Below are 16,630 nucleotides of genomic sequence, written 5' to 3' on the forward strand. Positions count from 1 at the left end.
CTCACTGCCTGAAATGGTGGTAGAGGCAGAAACCCTCATCGCATTTAAAAAGTACTTGGATATGCATTTGGAGTGTTGCAACCTACAGGGCTACGGACCAAGAGCTGGAAAGTGGGATTCGGCTGGATAGCTCTTTTTCGGCCGGCACAGACACGATGGGCCGAATGTTCTCCTTCTGTCCCGTAAATTTCTATGATAAGTATCTCAGTAGCTATAGTGCAAGTGAAAGGATATAATTAAAATAATAAGCCCTATTGTTTTAAAGTAGCCATTTGTTGTAATATAGAAGCTGGGACAGTCCCACCTCTAGAACTTGCTTTCTCTCACTGGAAAGGGTGAGGGAGAAGCAGAAAAAATGTGTGACCAGGAATTGCTGGTGCAGTCAGTGCAAGGAAGAATAAGCATGATTTATTTTACTCCTTCAGTTGGGTCATTGTGGATGATCTGGGACACTTGTAGGTCATCTTATTGTCCTCTATGCTTTTATATACAGTGTTTGTATGGATAAGTTTCATGTTCAGTGAGACTTTTTTTTACACTTGTTGAAATGTAAATGTCTGATGGGAGTACTTCCCTTAGTTGAAGATTTGAAAATAGGTTAATTGTGTTTATTAATTTTAAATAATTGTATTCTGAAAGCCGCACAATAGACTGACCTGCTGTCTAATATGCAATAATTGGGGCTTTGCCAATGGTTTGTTGCATTAATGCACTATGTGTTGTGTTTTTGAACCATTTGACCAGGAAAGTTGTGGGGTGAATTCCCAGTGTGTGCTGAACAGCTGGAAAGCTATGGGAATACTAAAATTAGCCTTACTGCCTCCGAGATGAGGAAGCGCAAAATTGGTTCGGTTTCCTGTTTCTGATTAGTATTCAGTGACTATGTTAAGCAATGTGTAGACATTGGCGGATGCCAGGTTTGAACACAGTTGTCCAGGCTTTCACATGAATGGCTTTTTAGGTGAGATACCAGTGAGTTACAAATGGAGCCAGCGCTCAGTACGAGTCTTTTCTTTCAGCCCAGAAAGGAATTGAAGTAGCAGAAAAGGAGAGCGAGTACAGTAACTGCATCAACGGCTTGCTGCAGGTGGCATTCCACCAGGACTGGTCTCTTACTGTATCTATTTCCAGAGTGTTCAAAGATGCACAGATCAAGCTCTACAGTGCATTATGAGCACTTTCTTATAAATGAAATAAAACCTGTAAAGCATCGCTGTGCATGTAATCTACAGAAGAAATTACTTTTTAAAAACTTCCAAATGTTGAAGAACACGAACGTTTTTTCCCAGTGATGAGAGTTCAGGGTCTGTGCGGTTATTCATGCTGCTTTATTGTGTAGAGGAATAGTTTTATGAGGTGAGCTTGCTGCAGTTGTCTGGTAGAGTGGGAATGCTGAAAAGGAAGAATGCCATTTAAGCTAGAGTGGTTGTTCTAATCAGCATCTAAAACCCAGTTCTTTGAAGTCACTAACATTTTTGAGTTTTACTTGAGAAAATTGAGTGCCAGGGTAATGATGCGAGTTCTATTTTCATTGCTATGCAGTACCATTGGTGGATTTTTAAAAAAAGTAACTGAAAAACCTTTTTACAATTTATGTGGTAATTTGTCAATGCAGCATCAACATTTAGAATGGCAATTTATTCTTTTGTAACATTTAACTTTAAATTGGGGTTAAATGGTTATTAATACGCAAATTGGTTTAAATAAAAATGCCTGCAAGTTTGCCATTATCAATGGAATCTACATTGTAACCGTAGCAAATAATATATAGAGCCTTCTTTATTTGCTACCTTATTTAAAAAAAGGTATCCTATTAATCTGACATTACTATAACTCATTGAACTAGATTCTGTTATACCTCTATTTTTTTTTTATATATATATTAGTTTTGTGTCCCAACTTGAGCTAAATTAATTCAAATGAATTTTCCAGTTTTAATATAGAATGTTCTGAATAAATAGATAATGCTATACAACGATTAGTATTGTTGGGCTCTTATTTACCAAGCCTTGAATCTATCCATATGTTCGCACTCCTTTACTGCAGCTTGTGTACTCAATGGAAATCTTATCTGGGCAAGGCAGATTCTGTTATCTCTAACACCACGCTCTCTTCCTGACTGAGTGCAAACAATTTGTAGATTAAGTCAGCATAGACAATAGAAAATCTGCATTTTCTATTGTATTAATTAGAGTCTGTAAAAGGATTAAATGATTGAAAGCCTTTTTTTAAATTGCTTGTCAAATTATCCATTGCTCTGTGAATGGACTCTGCCATTTGTCATCATTTCGGCCTGTTTATTGATGAGATGTGAGCGGTATTGTTGCTACAGTAACACAATTTTGGTACTAGATAGTTTAATTTCTGTTGTAGTTAAACTTGAGTTTTGGCAACACCACTGCATTCAATTTGAATTGGGGAAAATAAGGATGCTTATTCAGCTCGTACTTTTGAGATTGCAGGTCTTTTGGCACTTGGGCATGGTATGCAATAGAAAATGTTTGCTGTTTTGCACATTGCAAACCAAGGTTATTCGACATCTTGTGTTTAAATATTCCACAGAAAAGCTGTTTTCTTCCCTGAACAAAGGAACCCACAGGCCACTTGCATTGTAATGTGTGATTTATTGAAGTGGGCAGAGAAAAGCCAATAAGTATCTCTTCACATGGCCAGCTCTTTGTTACCTATGTAAAACACACAAAGCAAACTGTCAAGCTGAAATGTTTATATAGCAGGCGAAGGACCACGTGATTATCAGTAGTTATGAAAGACTACTTTTGTCTGATACAAAGAAACTTGTTTTAAAATTCATCGTCCTGTTTATTTTGGTCGCTGCTTGTTCTTTATTTCATAATACCAGCTTGTGTTGATGCTTGGCCTGAGAGTATCATGAAATTGTACTTTAGGTTATATGTATCTGTGTATAGGTGTTCTTTTATTGTGAGCGGAACTGTATACAAATAGACATTTAATGTAAAGAATTTGACATGAAATTTCACTCAATGCAGGTTTATACCTGAGGAATTTGTATTCATTTTATGGCAATTTGTTTCCTCATCTTTTTGTTATGTTGATATTTGAAAATGTATCCAATTATCAGTGCTGTAACAATGTGATGCCTGGATAGCAAACTCTGCTCGAGATCTTTTTTAAACCTTGAAACTACTGTACAACTTTATAAGTAATAAAAATAATTCTGTGCATGCATCATTTGTATCGTACCAGTCCTGACAATACCTAGTGAGCATGCATTCTGTCTGTATTGGCAGAAATGCACTAACTGTAATCATAGAACCACAGAAATTTACAGCACAGAAGGAGGCCACAGAACAATATAGAATTCGGTCCATCCTGTCTGTGCCATCTCTTTACTAGATCAATCCATTACATGGAGTTAGATAGAAATGACAACATGGACATAGGCTGTTTCGCTCAACCAGCCCATGTTGGTGTTTGTCCTCCACACAATCCCATATGACTGCCCTGCTCCCATACTCCTTTAACCCTCTTTCGTTCACCTGCTTATCTATCCTATCCTTAAATGTTGATCTGTATTGCACACCAAAAATTATACTATTTCTTTTGCTATTTCTTAACTCTATCCATGTCTCAGGACATCTTTATGTTTTGGTGTTTTAATGAAATCCTTCACTAACGCAACCACCCACTCCTTCTTCAGTTCCTTCCTATCTCTCCTGAGAATGTTATAACCAGGAATATTAAGTTCCCTTTCCTGTCCAGGCTTAATCCTTATAACAATGAAAGTAGATTTCTCAACTTTAATTAGCTCTATACATGTGAAGACTAATATAAAATGAAAAACAGCAAATCTTGGGAATCCAAAATAAAACCAAAACTTACAGCAGGTCAGTCAATGTCTGAAAGAGCAAGTTTGTTTTGGGTGTGACCCTTTCTGATGAAGGGTCATACTTGACTGTTAATGTAACTTTCTCTCTTCGATGCTGACCAACCTGTGGTGCATTCCCAACAGTCAGATGATATAGTAGTACTTATGAGAGCTGGTGTATTTTGTGTGTTTTCCTTTTACCGACCCTGTAGCCTTTAGCATTGATTTTGGTTTTGTTATTTCTGTCATTTTCTTCCACCTTGCAACTGAGGGAAATAATATCAAACTCCAAATTGTCAGTTCAAAAATGCTGCAGGTTAACTCATTTTCCAATTTAACAAGTGGAGTTGTTGCTTATTCAACAGGGTCAGATAAATTTATGTGTGAATGTTTTCACCTAATGGGGCTAAAGGTAAATCGCTTATTTAAATGCTGAGCCTTGGTCAATCATTTAGTTGCTATATGATCGGAAGAGTGTTAGGATATGACTTTTCTCCATTGTGTCTAATACTGACTATAAAAAGGCCCTGCAAAACTACTTGTTTATTCTCTGCACCTTCCATAAAATGTGTATGATTAGGGCAGAAAGAAATAAAACATTTATGAAACAATTTAAGATAATTTTTACCAGTGCACTAATGTATCTGTGTAATCTAACAATGTGATTTCTTACATTAGGACTTTATAAATTGTGTTCATTACAAAAGTTAGTATTTCCAGTGGTGAGCTCAAAAGTTGGCTCTGAGCAGTTTTGTGTTTGTCAGAATTTTCAAGTTTGTATTTTGGACACTGCATTCTGGCTACTTTAGGCAAGCGTGGATTTAAGGTTTTAAGCAGCACAGTTTCACTCCGATCCACTTTAAGAAAGGAAAAGAAAGAACTTGCATTTATATAGCGCCTTTCACGACTTCAGGGCGTCCCAAAGCACTTTACAGACAATAAATACTTTTGAAGTGTAGTCACTGTTGTAATGCAGGAAATGCAAAATCAACCTGAAGGTGTACTAGAAGAAAAACATTGCAATATGAAGGAATCTAAGGTTAAGTCTCAGACATTCAAATGAGAGGAAGAAAATATACTAAATTATTGGAGGATACTAATACAGAGTCTGCCCTAAGTGAACTGGACTCTCAGTACCTTTTTATTTATGAATCAATGATCGGTCTTTATTTAAGAGGGAAGTAGTTAAATGGTTGAAGAAACAGATTAATAGGTAAAATAGATAGCTCTGACGTGAAGCTAGTGCTGGCACAGGCTGAATGGGCTCTTTCTGTTCTGAAATTTCTGTGACTCATGAATACAGAAATACTTAATTTCTTGAGCTTGCCATTGGATGTTGCCACCCATATTGTCCAGCGTGAGAGCAAATGGCTGCATTCTTCCACTTTCAACCTTCCCCCTAAATGAAGAAGCACCAGGCCTTCTGCATCTTCCCCTATGGTCGACAGCCCCACTGTCTCTTCATCTTTCTAGTTCTGTATCCTGAACTAGTTTTGATCTTGACTGAAATCCATATGGATATATTTCTTAAGGCTAAAGGGATCAAGGGGTATGGGGAGAAGGCAAGGACAGGGTACTGAATTTGGATGATCAGCCATGATTGCATTGAATGGCGGAGCAGGCTAGAGGGGCCGAATGGCCTACTCCTGCTCCTATCTTCTATGTTTCTATGTAACAAAAGGCACAGTTTCAGGTGAAAACTTGGATGAAAACTTATCCATGCATCTGAATAAACATACTTGATTGTGCCAATAGCAAATTCCCACCCAAGCATGCAGTTAGTCTGGCAGTAATTCCCTGAACTGGTATTTGGAAAGTTAGAATGCCTGCTAGGGAGAACATTGTATAATAATGCACCAATTTATGTGGATACAAGGCAGCATTTGTGTCCCGAAGCATGGGATTATATCCATTAACAACAACAAACAACTTACAATTATATGGCACCCATAGTGTAGAAAAAGTCACAATCCAGTTCACAGGTCTAATTTTTTTTTAATGGACGTTGAGCCAAAAAAGAAGATATTTGGATGGAGGACCGAAAGCTTGATTTTAAAAGTTGGATTTTAAGGAAGGTGTTAAAGGCGGAGAGAGTTGGGGACGGAATTCTTTGTGACCTAGGCAGCTGAAAGCATGGCTTCCAAAGATGGAGCAAAGGGAGTAGGAATGCACAAGAGGGCAGAGTCAGAGGAAGGCAGAGTTCAAAGGGAGTTTTAGGCTGGAGGAGGTAATGAAATAGGAAAGGGAACGATCACAGAGAATGTTAAACATGAGAAATAAGATCCAATGTAGGTCAGCAAGAAGAGAGTTGATAGATGAGTGGGACTTGGTCCGAACTAGGATATGGGTAGCAGAGATATGGATGAGCTGAACTTTATGGCGAATGGGAGGCCACCCAGAAGAGCATTGGAATAGTTCAGTCTGGAGGTGACCAAGGCACAGATGAGGGTTTCAGTGGCAGATGGCTGAGGAAGAGGTGGAGGCAGGTGATGTTGTGCAGGTTGAAGTAGACGGTCTTTTTGATGGAGAGGATATGATGTTGGAAGCTCGGCTCGGGTCGAATAGGACACACGAGTTGTGAATAGTCTGGTTCAGAGACGGTGGCCAGGAAGTGGATGGAATCGCTAGCAAGGGTATGGAGTTTGTGGCAGGAGCTGAAAACAATTGTGTGGTCTCAGCAGTGTTTAGCTGGAGGAAATTGCTGCTCATCCAAGACTTGATGTTGGACAAGCAGTCTGACGATACAGATGCAGTGGGAAGTCGAGAGATGGTCCCAAGGCAGAGCTCCATGTCATCAACATAAATATGGAAGTTGACCCCATGTCTGTGGATGATTTCAGCAAGGGCGACATTTCTCTCTCGCGCGCTCTCTCTCTCTCTCTCTCTCTCTCTCTCTCTCTCTCTCTCTCTGTCTCTCTCTCTCTGCCTCTCTCTCTGTCTCTCTCTCTCTCTCTCTCTCTCTCGCGCTCTCTCTCTCTCTACCGCTCCCCCTCTCTCCTGACTTCTTGGAATATGGCTTGTCGATGTGTTTTAGTTTTGAATGCCACTTACTTCCAAACCAAAGGAAGGGGTTTCCTTTTTAAGGGATTGGACAGAAATGCACTTCCAAAAGTGTTTCAAGAAGGAAGCTCTCACCTTAAGAACATCAGACTGTTTCTTTTCCTAAATGCACTGTGGGATTCTTACGTTTTGCCATTGTGCTGTAGCTCATATTGCAAAGAAGAAATGTAGAAGTAAAAGTTGTGATTACTGTATACTGAATGTTGTGCCGGTTAGCTCACCAGCTATATTGGGTCTAGCAGGTTAATATTACATTGTATAGTACAATTGAGTACATCTTCAAGCCAATCTGATTCGCGTTTAAAGTGATTGAATAAAAGCTTTTTAATGAAATGGGCCGATGAAGTGGAAAGTTACAACTACATGCCAAAGTAGCATTGCTAAATTTACGGAGTATCTGACACCTTTTGTTTTTCTTATTTTTAAAATAAATTTCTGGAAGAAGATGGGTACCCAAATCCAAGAACGTGCAACCTGTCACCCAGACGCCATAAAGAACCTGGGCAGTGTTGCTGCTGAATTGGTGAAGTTTAATGAAAGTTCTCACAAGATGTACCAAATGATGACTTCAGTGCTGAGAGGTAAAATATTTTAAATTATGACTTTAAGCCATTCTAACTATAGAGAAGTCTATCCCGAATAATGAGGTACAATTTTGCCTAAAATTTGATAATGATACTTGTTCCTATCTCCAAAATTTACCTATATTGTATTTTATTCTTTTTTGTTTACCTTCTTGCAAGTAAGTGTCTTAATTTGTAACTTTTTCAAATTTGAAGTTGGACTCATTTATCACAGCTGCTGTTTCCTGCAGTACTAGTTTTCATTTTTCTCATGGTTCCAGATGGTCATTTATGCCCATTTGGTTGGGGCGATAATTGAAAGTATTGCTTTATTTTCTGTGATTCTGGAATTGCTTTCGGTTACTTTATGATGCAATGGACAATCTTTCAGGATTTGACACCTGGAATTTCACTTGTAGCGGGACAAACACAGCACTTGAATACTCCTAAAATGTTCCAACTACAGAAATATAGTATGAGGTTTCATTCAAAATTTAAATATTCACAGCTACCAGCCTTCCTACAGTCAGGTAAAGCTCCAGGTCTGTAGTAGACTAGGATTCAATTAAAGAAAAAAGTGTGACAAGCACACTTTCTTGTTTTGTAAATATGTGGTACAGGGAAGGTTATTGAATTTTTAATAAGCTGTAAAGTATTACCTTCAGCCATACTATTACGCCTTGGGCTTTAACACTTTTTGTTTTATGCTCATGACCAAAAGCAGACCGAGTCCCAGGAACCAAAGCCTTCACCTTTGTATATGCTGTGCACGGAATACCATGTTTAGGATTAACATTGCCCCTTAATTACACTATTGACCACTAAAGATCATGTGGCATATGCACCACATTTTCCTGATTCCTTTGATTGATGGATAATGCCATCCTTTCGGATAGAATGCATGCAGGCTAAAACTAATAGTCAGATTTATTTACAGGTTGAATAATACATTGATGCGGTGAGGCACACCCAGGAGGTTGGGAATACTATACATAAAAACAATAAAGATAGTATTTGTCCACAAGGGATTAAATGCCTTTTTATAGCCTATTCCTTACACAGTTAACGTGACAGTAATTTTGGATGAAAGTCTGGATGTATATACCTCCATGATTTGATGTTGTACGTAGATGAGTGAATTTTCAGTACATTCACACAATTTGGATTCTTGGCTAGAACGAAAGCCTGTGCAAGTATTCGCCCATGCTTAAACAGTCCATTTGTCTCTGAAGTCAGGGCTGTTTAATCAACCAAAGTAAAAGGTACAGTGGTAGGAGAATGTTGCACATTCTGCTAATGAACAGAGTTTCCCATTTCATCCAGATCTCATACCTGCTGAATGACTTATCTATGTATAAATTATTTTGTACCTAAAGCAAAATCTCTGTATCCTTACTATTTTCCAATTTAATCAACTTGCCCTGGCTGGCCCCCATAGACATTTTGTCTCCTGCACTTCATTTTAGATTTGGTGTGGGAAGATCACCTCATTTTAAAACACTATGAAATATAGACTGAAATTCTCCTATTTTGTCACAATGTAACATCGCATTTTTATAGCCTGAACATTCCTCCTTGTTGCTGGAGGAGGAAAAGCTTTAATCCATCTGTTTTTGGTAAACCTTTGCAGGTGAAAATGCAGCCAATGAGCAACTGAAGAAGTGCATAGAAATGGTTTGTTCCTCAGCGAAGCATGTGGCTGGTAAATTTGGTACACTTTGGACTTTCTCACTTGATGAGGTAAATGCATCCTCAGTCAGAGAAAGTAAACTGGACAGGAAAGGACCTCAGTTAGTGCTCAGTGACGTAGACTTGGCTGCCAACTCACTCCTTGATTTAATTGAATACCTCCAGAATGAAAAGAGACACTCTAGCTGTGCAGATAGCAATGAAAAGAAAAATGAAGAGGAGATCAAGGCTTCCACAGATGTTGACTCTGCTACTTGGTATGGTAGAGGAGTTAAGAAAATTGTATACACACTCCAAGGAACAGCTTCACCTTCAGAAGAATCTTCACCAAGAAGTGTACAATGGGTTTGACAGATTACCTGCATGAAATGATTACACTTTGAGCAAACCTTTACATTTATAAGCTATAAAATTGTTAAAAATAAAAGTTTCATTGCACTTAAGTTTTGTAAGTTTACAATCTACAGAACCTGATTGCTGTATATTTTTTAACTTCAGAAAGCCAAACAGACACATTTAATATTGTTGCTCTTTATCATTGATCTCCAATTTGATTTTTGTAAACTCTTTTTAGGTACTGCAAATGCACCCTTTTCTCTGTTGTAAAATTTACTTTTCTCCCTCTTCCACCTCCCCCCCACCCCCGTGGGGGCTGCTGCAACCCTTATGCTACCCTAAAGCAAGGGTAGATAATATGTTCTTTAGCTGGCTAGAACAACCTTGGAGTGGCCTGGGGTAATATCCCACCAAGCTTCTCCTTGGTGCCGCCTCTTGATAGTGTAGCCAGAATCAGGAACTTGCCGTGTAATGAACTGGAGGCAGGGACCTGAATATCTGACTCTGATTCAAAGCAAAGAAGGTATTGGCCACGTTGGGCCACATGATATCAAAGCTCTTAAAGGGAAAAGCTAGTGTTTTTGTGATCTAGGGTTAACAACAGTTTGGAAAAGTTCTGTACACCATAGAACTTCAAATTCAATAGTTTTGTTGAATTTTACTGTACAGAGATAAAAGATTACATTCCTGCTTTTGCTGATAACTATTTTAATTGCAATTTTTAGTTTAAAATCGACCTCCGAGCTAGTACCCACCTCCTCCAAACTAAAATGAAAAGCATGCAAACATAATCCAGATTGGAGCACCAGATCTCAGCATAAACGATACAAGAGACGAACATCTGATCTTGGCTGAATCACACTGTAATGTCTTCCAGCTGCTTCAGTAATGTGAGTTGGGTAACATTGTTATCTGAGACTTCCACAGAGGTGGCATTGTTTTAGACAGAAAGCACAAAAGTAGTATGTCTCCCTTAGTACCTAAAAAGAATTATGGAAATAGCTGCTTTATTGATATGTGGTCATCTTCCTTACAACTGTATTGCACCTTCCTGCTCTATTCCTTGAATTGGAAATAAAATAATTGGTGGTGCAACGGGTGTGCACACTGACCATTCACTTCAGCCCAGTCTAATGGGATAAAAGGTACATTTCTTTGCTTTTGTTAGGGTATTGCATGAAATGGGTTTGGGCAGTCTCAAACTGCTGGTGGCCACATCACAAAACTACCCATAATTTGCAATCTCTGAAAGAGGCCCTGAAGATGGTTAATATAGCAAGTGGGAAAATTTGAACAGTCATGTGGTAGGTGGGTGCTGTTCTGTTAGGTGCCAAGCTGCATTGTTCAAAGCAGAGTAAAGGGAGCTTTGCTCTGCAGCTGGCGACTTGGGAGTCCTTAAGACTGGAACTGGGAGATAAAATGTGTCCAAGTAACACTTCCCAACATTCATATTCTTCCTCTTGGTGAGCAGAACATTTACCCCACTTAAAAGGTTACACTCAAAATGTAATTTTTGAAGTACAAAGCAAGTGGTATAGTATGGTGAGATTGGAGCCTATGAATTTAAACTGGGTACACAGTTACTGTGTCTTCTGTTTTGTAGCTATTGGTTCCTTGCTGAATAAAAAGAATTCCACATGGTTAGACTGGCAAATGCTGTGGCTAGCATTCTAAGAATTAGCAATTGACTTTGTTCAGTCTAGAAATAGTAAAAGCAAAGGGATGAGTTGCACATGCATCAGATTGTTACAGCACTAAGACAATGCTATTTATTTGCATCACGACACATGCCTGTTGACTTTACTGATCTGTATTCAAAAAGTGCCTTGTTTCTTTATGATCATGACGTTCTAAGTGCAGGGAAGACCTGTGATATTTTTTAATAAACTATTGCTTTGGCTCTAATGCTGAGACTCCTTTTAGAATCGTTTAATTTTATGAATTTTATCCATTTAACAAATTATGCCTAAGGAAAAATGTTTGATATTAAATATCATTCATAATTATTCAAGACTGTGCAGTGATAGATTTAATATTTTACTTGCATCATTGTCTCATTCCTCATGATGAGTAACCAATCCTGGAACTTGTGGGGGAGCTGGTGTCTGGGGTCCTGGCAATTGCCCTTTCTTCCCTTACCCCAGCCAGGAAGGATGGGATTGAAAAACTGGGAGGGATGCCTAGAAAATCATTGCACAGCTAGTGGTCAGTTACAGAATGGCATTTATGGTAGCCTGGGAATAGATTGCAACTTTTAAGTGAGGACAATCCATCATATTGGGAATACCAAAACAAAATGGAAGGGGAGCACGTAGTTAAGTAAACCTCAAAGTCTCTTTTAAAAAAAAAAAAGGAAATAAAAATTGCCATAGGAGTCAGTATCGGCATAAATACTATCAACCAGCCCAAAAACTGAATAATATATACTGCCCTTATTAATTTTCAGTAACCAGCTGTTCGTTATGAAAATTCTTGATGAACTTTTAGTATTTCTATCACAATGACACATAATAAAATGGCCATTAACATGTGCCTGGCTGTTGGCAATATTGAAGATGGCGAAAGCCCTGAATTAAACCACAATCTGAAGTGGCTGCACATTGCAAAAACCAATATATTTAAGATTTCTATGCTAGAATCTCATTTTGAAGTTTATAAACTGCTTGAACTTTGCCGTATTCTGAACTCTTCAATCAGATTACTTCCTTAGAATATATGCCAACTGTTATTTTCTAGGAATCAACTACAGATTATAACTTTGAACTTTGCCACTATCTGACCCTTCTCTCCTGTTTCTTTCTCCTCCTTGTCACCCAATTGCTACCTTTCATTTCTTTCCTCGGGTATTTTGCCCTTCAACCTTTCACTATTCCACTGCCCAAGCTCTCCTGCTGCCATTCCAGGCTTAAATAAGCCTGTAGATACTCTCTATGCGTTTCTTGGCATTTAACAAAGGGCCCATTGAGGCAGAAACCCCATCTCCCTCATTGTCTCTAGTCAACCTTCCAATCCAGTGCTTCAATCAGATTACTTCCTTAGAATACCACTTACCCCTCCTACCACTGACCACTTGGACTCTGCCAGCTGATCAACAATCACCGCCCCCCCCCCGCCCTCCGCATCTCCCTCCAGAATGACTGGTGACTTGCCATCAAGGCCCTTGCCAGCCATGACCTTATTGTGGATGGTTACATTGACATCATGGCCTTGATGGAAACTTGACTCGTGGGTTGTGACACCTTACCCCTTACTGAAGCCTCTCTGCCTGGCTATAATTTCCAGCACCTGCCCTTCTCAAACTGCTCTGGTGGCAGTGTGACCCTTATCACCTTGGTCTCCCACTACTTCTCTGGTACCTTCTCCTTTGAGCACCTCACCTTGTCCCATTCCTCTCGCCTTGTCTTTAAAATCCTGCCCAAGCCCCATCCCGAATTTACTGCTGAGATATTCTCACTCCATTCCTCCCTGTCTCTGCACTGAACGACTCCTAATTCTGTTATTTCAGTCGCCATCTCGGCTCCCCTTGCCATCTCTCCTCTGAATTCACTGCTCTCTTGTCCTCGCAGAACTTCTCCATCCATTTAAGCTCTCCTACCCATATTTACAGCCACTCCCTCTACATTGCCATCTCATGCGGCCTCTCCCATGCTGTCGAACATGGACAAGGTAATCTCTGATCACTTCTTTGTATCCCTCAGCACTTGCATCCCCCTACTCCCTTCCAACCCCATTTCATTGAGTCTGCTTCTGGAAAAAAAATCTACCAAGTTACTTAGAATTGCACTTCCAAACTCCCAACTGTCTAGACTTTGTTCTTCCATTTGCCATGATATTTCTGCAGTGTTAATCTGCTCAATTACTCCCTCATCTCCGCCTTTGACTTTGTCCTCAGTAAAACGCTTACTCTCTTCCATCCTGGCTGGTCCCCTGGTATGGCCCCATCTTTACTCCCTCAAGTCCAAGGGGCATAGATTTGAACGTATCTGGCACACAACTAGTTTAGTCATTTATGGCCTGATCTGGCTGGACCATATCGAGCACTATCTGGCCCTGCTCTCCTTTGCCAAAACTGCACACTATTTCAGGATTATCCTGGAATGCAAAAATAACCCCTAGCTTCTTTACTCCACAGCCGAACACCTCCTTAAACCCCCTCCCCTGCCTCTTTACCTCCAACAAGTGTGAGGAGCTCATGGACTATTTTGTCATTAAGATTGACACCTTCTGTTCAACTCTTCAGCTGCAGTCCTGCCCCCCTCCCTTGTCCAACAAGCCAAACCTCCCTTGAGGTTGCCCCCTGCCCAAGCCCTGAACCTGTTTTTTTTAATTTTTTTTTAATCTTGCTTCTCTATCTCTCCTCATGCTCTCCCCCAGCTCGTCTTGTCCATGAGACCCACCTCCTCTCAACCCCATACCCACTGAACTGCTGACCACTCAACATCCCTTCCTGGCCCTCATACTTACTGACATTGTATATGGCTCCCTCTCCAGCTACTGTATCCCTCCCTTTCAAAGCTCTCCTCACCCACTCCTCAGAAAATCCACCCTCGACCCCTCTGCCCTTGCAAACTCCCACCATTTACAACTTTACTCTCAAGTCCTTGAATGTGTTGTCACCTCCCAAATCCATGCCCATCTTTCCTGTAACTCCATGTTTGAATCTCTTTACCTGGTTTTGCCCCTGGCACAGCACTGAAAGCACTAATCAAAGTCACAAATGACATCCTCTGTGACAGTGGTGCATTATCCCTCCTCGACCTCTCTGCCACCTTTAACACAGTCGATCATACTACCCCCCTCCAACGCCTTTCCTGTGTTGTCCAGCTCTCTGGGACTGTCCTCACTTGGTTCCATTCTTACTTATCCAATCATAGAGCATTTCCAGAAACAGCTTCTCTTCACTCCCCCAGACCATTGCTTCGAGTCTCCCAAGGATCTGTCCTTGGCCCCCTCTTATTCCACATTTACATACTGCCCCTTGGCAACATTCTCCTAAGGCATGATGTCAGGTTCCACATGTACACTGATGACGCTTAACTCTACCTCTCCTCCACCTCTCTCGACCCCTCCACTGCCTTTCTGTTGTCAGACTGCTTATTCGACATTCAGTCCTGGATGAGCAGAAATTCCTCCAATTAAACATTAGGAAGACCGAAGCCATCATCTTCGGGCCCATCACAAACTATGTTCCCTCGCCACCGATTCCATACCCCAGACCGGCAACTGTTTCAGGCTGAACAAGCCTGTTTGAATTTTTGGTGTCCTATTTGACCCCAGTCTGAGCCTCTGACTGCATATCCACTCCATCACAAAGACTGCTTACTTCCACCTCTAATATTGCCTGTCTCGGCCCTTGCCTCAGTCCATCTGCTGCTGAAACCCTCATCCATTCTTTTGTTACCTCTAGGCTTGACTACCCCAATGCTCCTTTGGCCAGCCTCCCATGCTCTGTCCTGTCTAAACTTGAGCTCATCCAAAACTCTGCTGCCTGTATCCTAACTCGCACCAAGTCCTGCTCACCCATCACTCCTACGCTTGCTGACCTACATTGGCTCCCAGTCAGCAATGCCTCCAATTTAAAATTCTCATTCTCTTGTTCAAATCCCTTCATGGCCTCACTCCTCCCTATCTTTGTAACTTCCTCCAGCCCTACAACCTTCCAAAAACTGCATTCCTCAAACTCTGGCTTCTTGTGCATCCTGAAGTCCCTTTGCCCCTGCCATTGGAGGCTGTGCCATCAGCTTTTTAGGCCCTACGCTCTGGAATTCCATCCCTAAATCTCTCCACCTCTCTCCTTTAAGACCCTGCTCTAAACTTACTACTTTGACCAAGTTTTAGTCTCCTTTCCAAATATCTCCTTTGGCCCAGTCAATTTTTTGACGTCGTGCCTCTGTGAAGCTCCTTGGAATGTTTTTCTTTGTTAAAGGCACTATATAAATGCTAATTTTTGTAAGTATCATGCCTTCTGAACACTTTTAAAGTAGGTTTTAGGTTCAAATCCTAGTTTGGATTTGAGCATATAACCTGGGCTGCCATAACAGTGCAGTACTGAGAAAGTGGTGCATTATCAGAGATGAGATGTTAAACCTAGGTCGTCTAATTGTTTGGTTGAATGTAAAAGATTCTGTAGCATTATTCAAAGATCATCAATCAGTTCTCCCAGTGTCCCTCAACCAATACCAATAACAAATTAACTGGTCATTCTTTTTGTTTGCTGTTTATGAGCTTACTGAGTGGAAATATGTAGATGTTTTTGCCTACTTAAGAGCAATTCAAAAGTAATTTGTTAGGACATTTCAAGATGTGGTAGGTGTTATATAAATGCAAGCTATTTTCTACAGTTCACAATACTGCCTCCTAGTCGTTTATCTTGTAAGAAACTCTCAGATTTGGAATAGGAGTGTGCCCAGTGCCCAGGGATGTGACTGATGACTTGAATACATTGCTTGGCATTGATTCCCTGCGTTACCCATTTTAAAAGCATAACAATTTTTAAAGAGTTTGCACTGTTGTAGCTATGATCACCTATAACTTACGCTCAAAACCAGTGAATTTATCTAACATAATCCAGTACTGCAAGTGTTTGGGGAAAGTGAGATATTATGAGGACAAAAACAATGGTCCAAACCTGACATTGTCATTAAACCTGCTGGCAAGGGAGGCACTGTTGTTTGCGTGGATTCTTTAGCGCAGTCAAGACCATCTACGGCCCAAGCACCCAAGGTCCTACCCCACGGCAGACCAAGAACAGAGAGGTACTCGTCAAGGACAGAGAGGCAGTCAGTGCCCGCTGGAAGGAGCACTTCGACGATCTCCTTAACCAAGACTCTGTCTTTGATGCGAGTGTCCTTAACTCCATCCCTCAGCATGCTACCCGCCACCATCTCCGTACAACCCCAGCCCGGCATGAGGTTGAAAAGACCATCCGACAACTGAAAAACAACAAGGCCTCGGGAGCAGATGGAATCACTGCTGAGGCACTAAAGCATAGCAGAGAAGTACTACTGGCGCGAAAAAAGCACGGTGGCATAGTGGTTAGCACTGTTGCCTCACAGCGCCAGGGATCCGGGTTCGAATCCAGCCTCGGGTGACTGTCTGTGTGGAGTTTGCACATTCTCCCCGTGTTTGCGTGGGT

At 40.7% G+C, this 16,630-nt stretch overlaps 1 protein-coding gene across 1 annotated transcript in view; it reads left to right on the forward strand.

Annotated features, from left to right (window-relative positions):
* LOC147121892 (kinesin-like protein KIF14) overlaps positions 1–11,400 on the forward strand; it is a 54,322-nt gene extending 42,922 nt beyond the window's left edge. Inside the window, exons 14-15 of the mRNA XM_085982419.1 lie at positions 7,353–7,488; positions 9,101–11,400. Of these exons, the coding sequence (XP_085838545.1) occupies positions 7,353–7,488; positions 9,101–9,510 (546 nt within the window). The 3' untranslated portion in view covers positions 9,511–11,400. The remainder of the gene's footprint in view (positions 1–7,352; positions 7,489–9,100) is intronic.
* The last annotated feature ends 5,230 nt before the right edge of the window (positions 11,401–16,630 follow it).

This window comes from Somniosus microcephalus, chromosome 3 (genome assembly GCF_052327205.1).
Source record: "Somniosus microcephalus isolate GS21.2 chromosome 3, FLI_Smic_1.0, whole genome shotgun sequence".
Classification (NCBI taxonomy): Eukaryota; Metazoa; Chordata; class Chondrichthyes; order Squaliformes; family Somniosidae; genus Somniosus; species Somniosus microcephalus.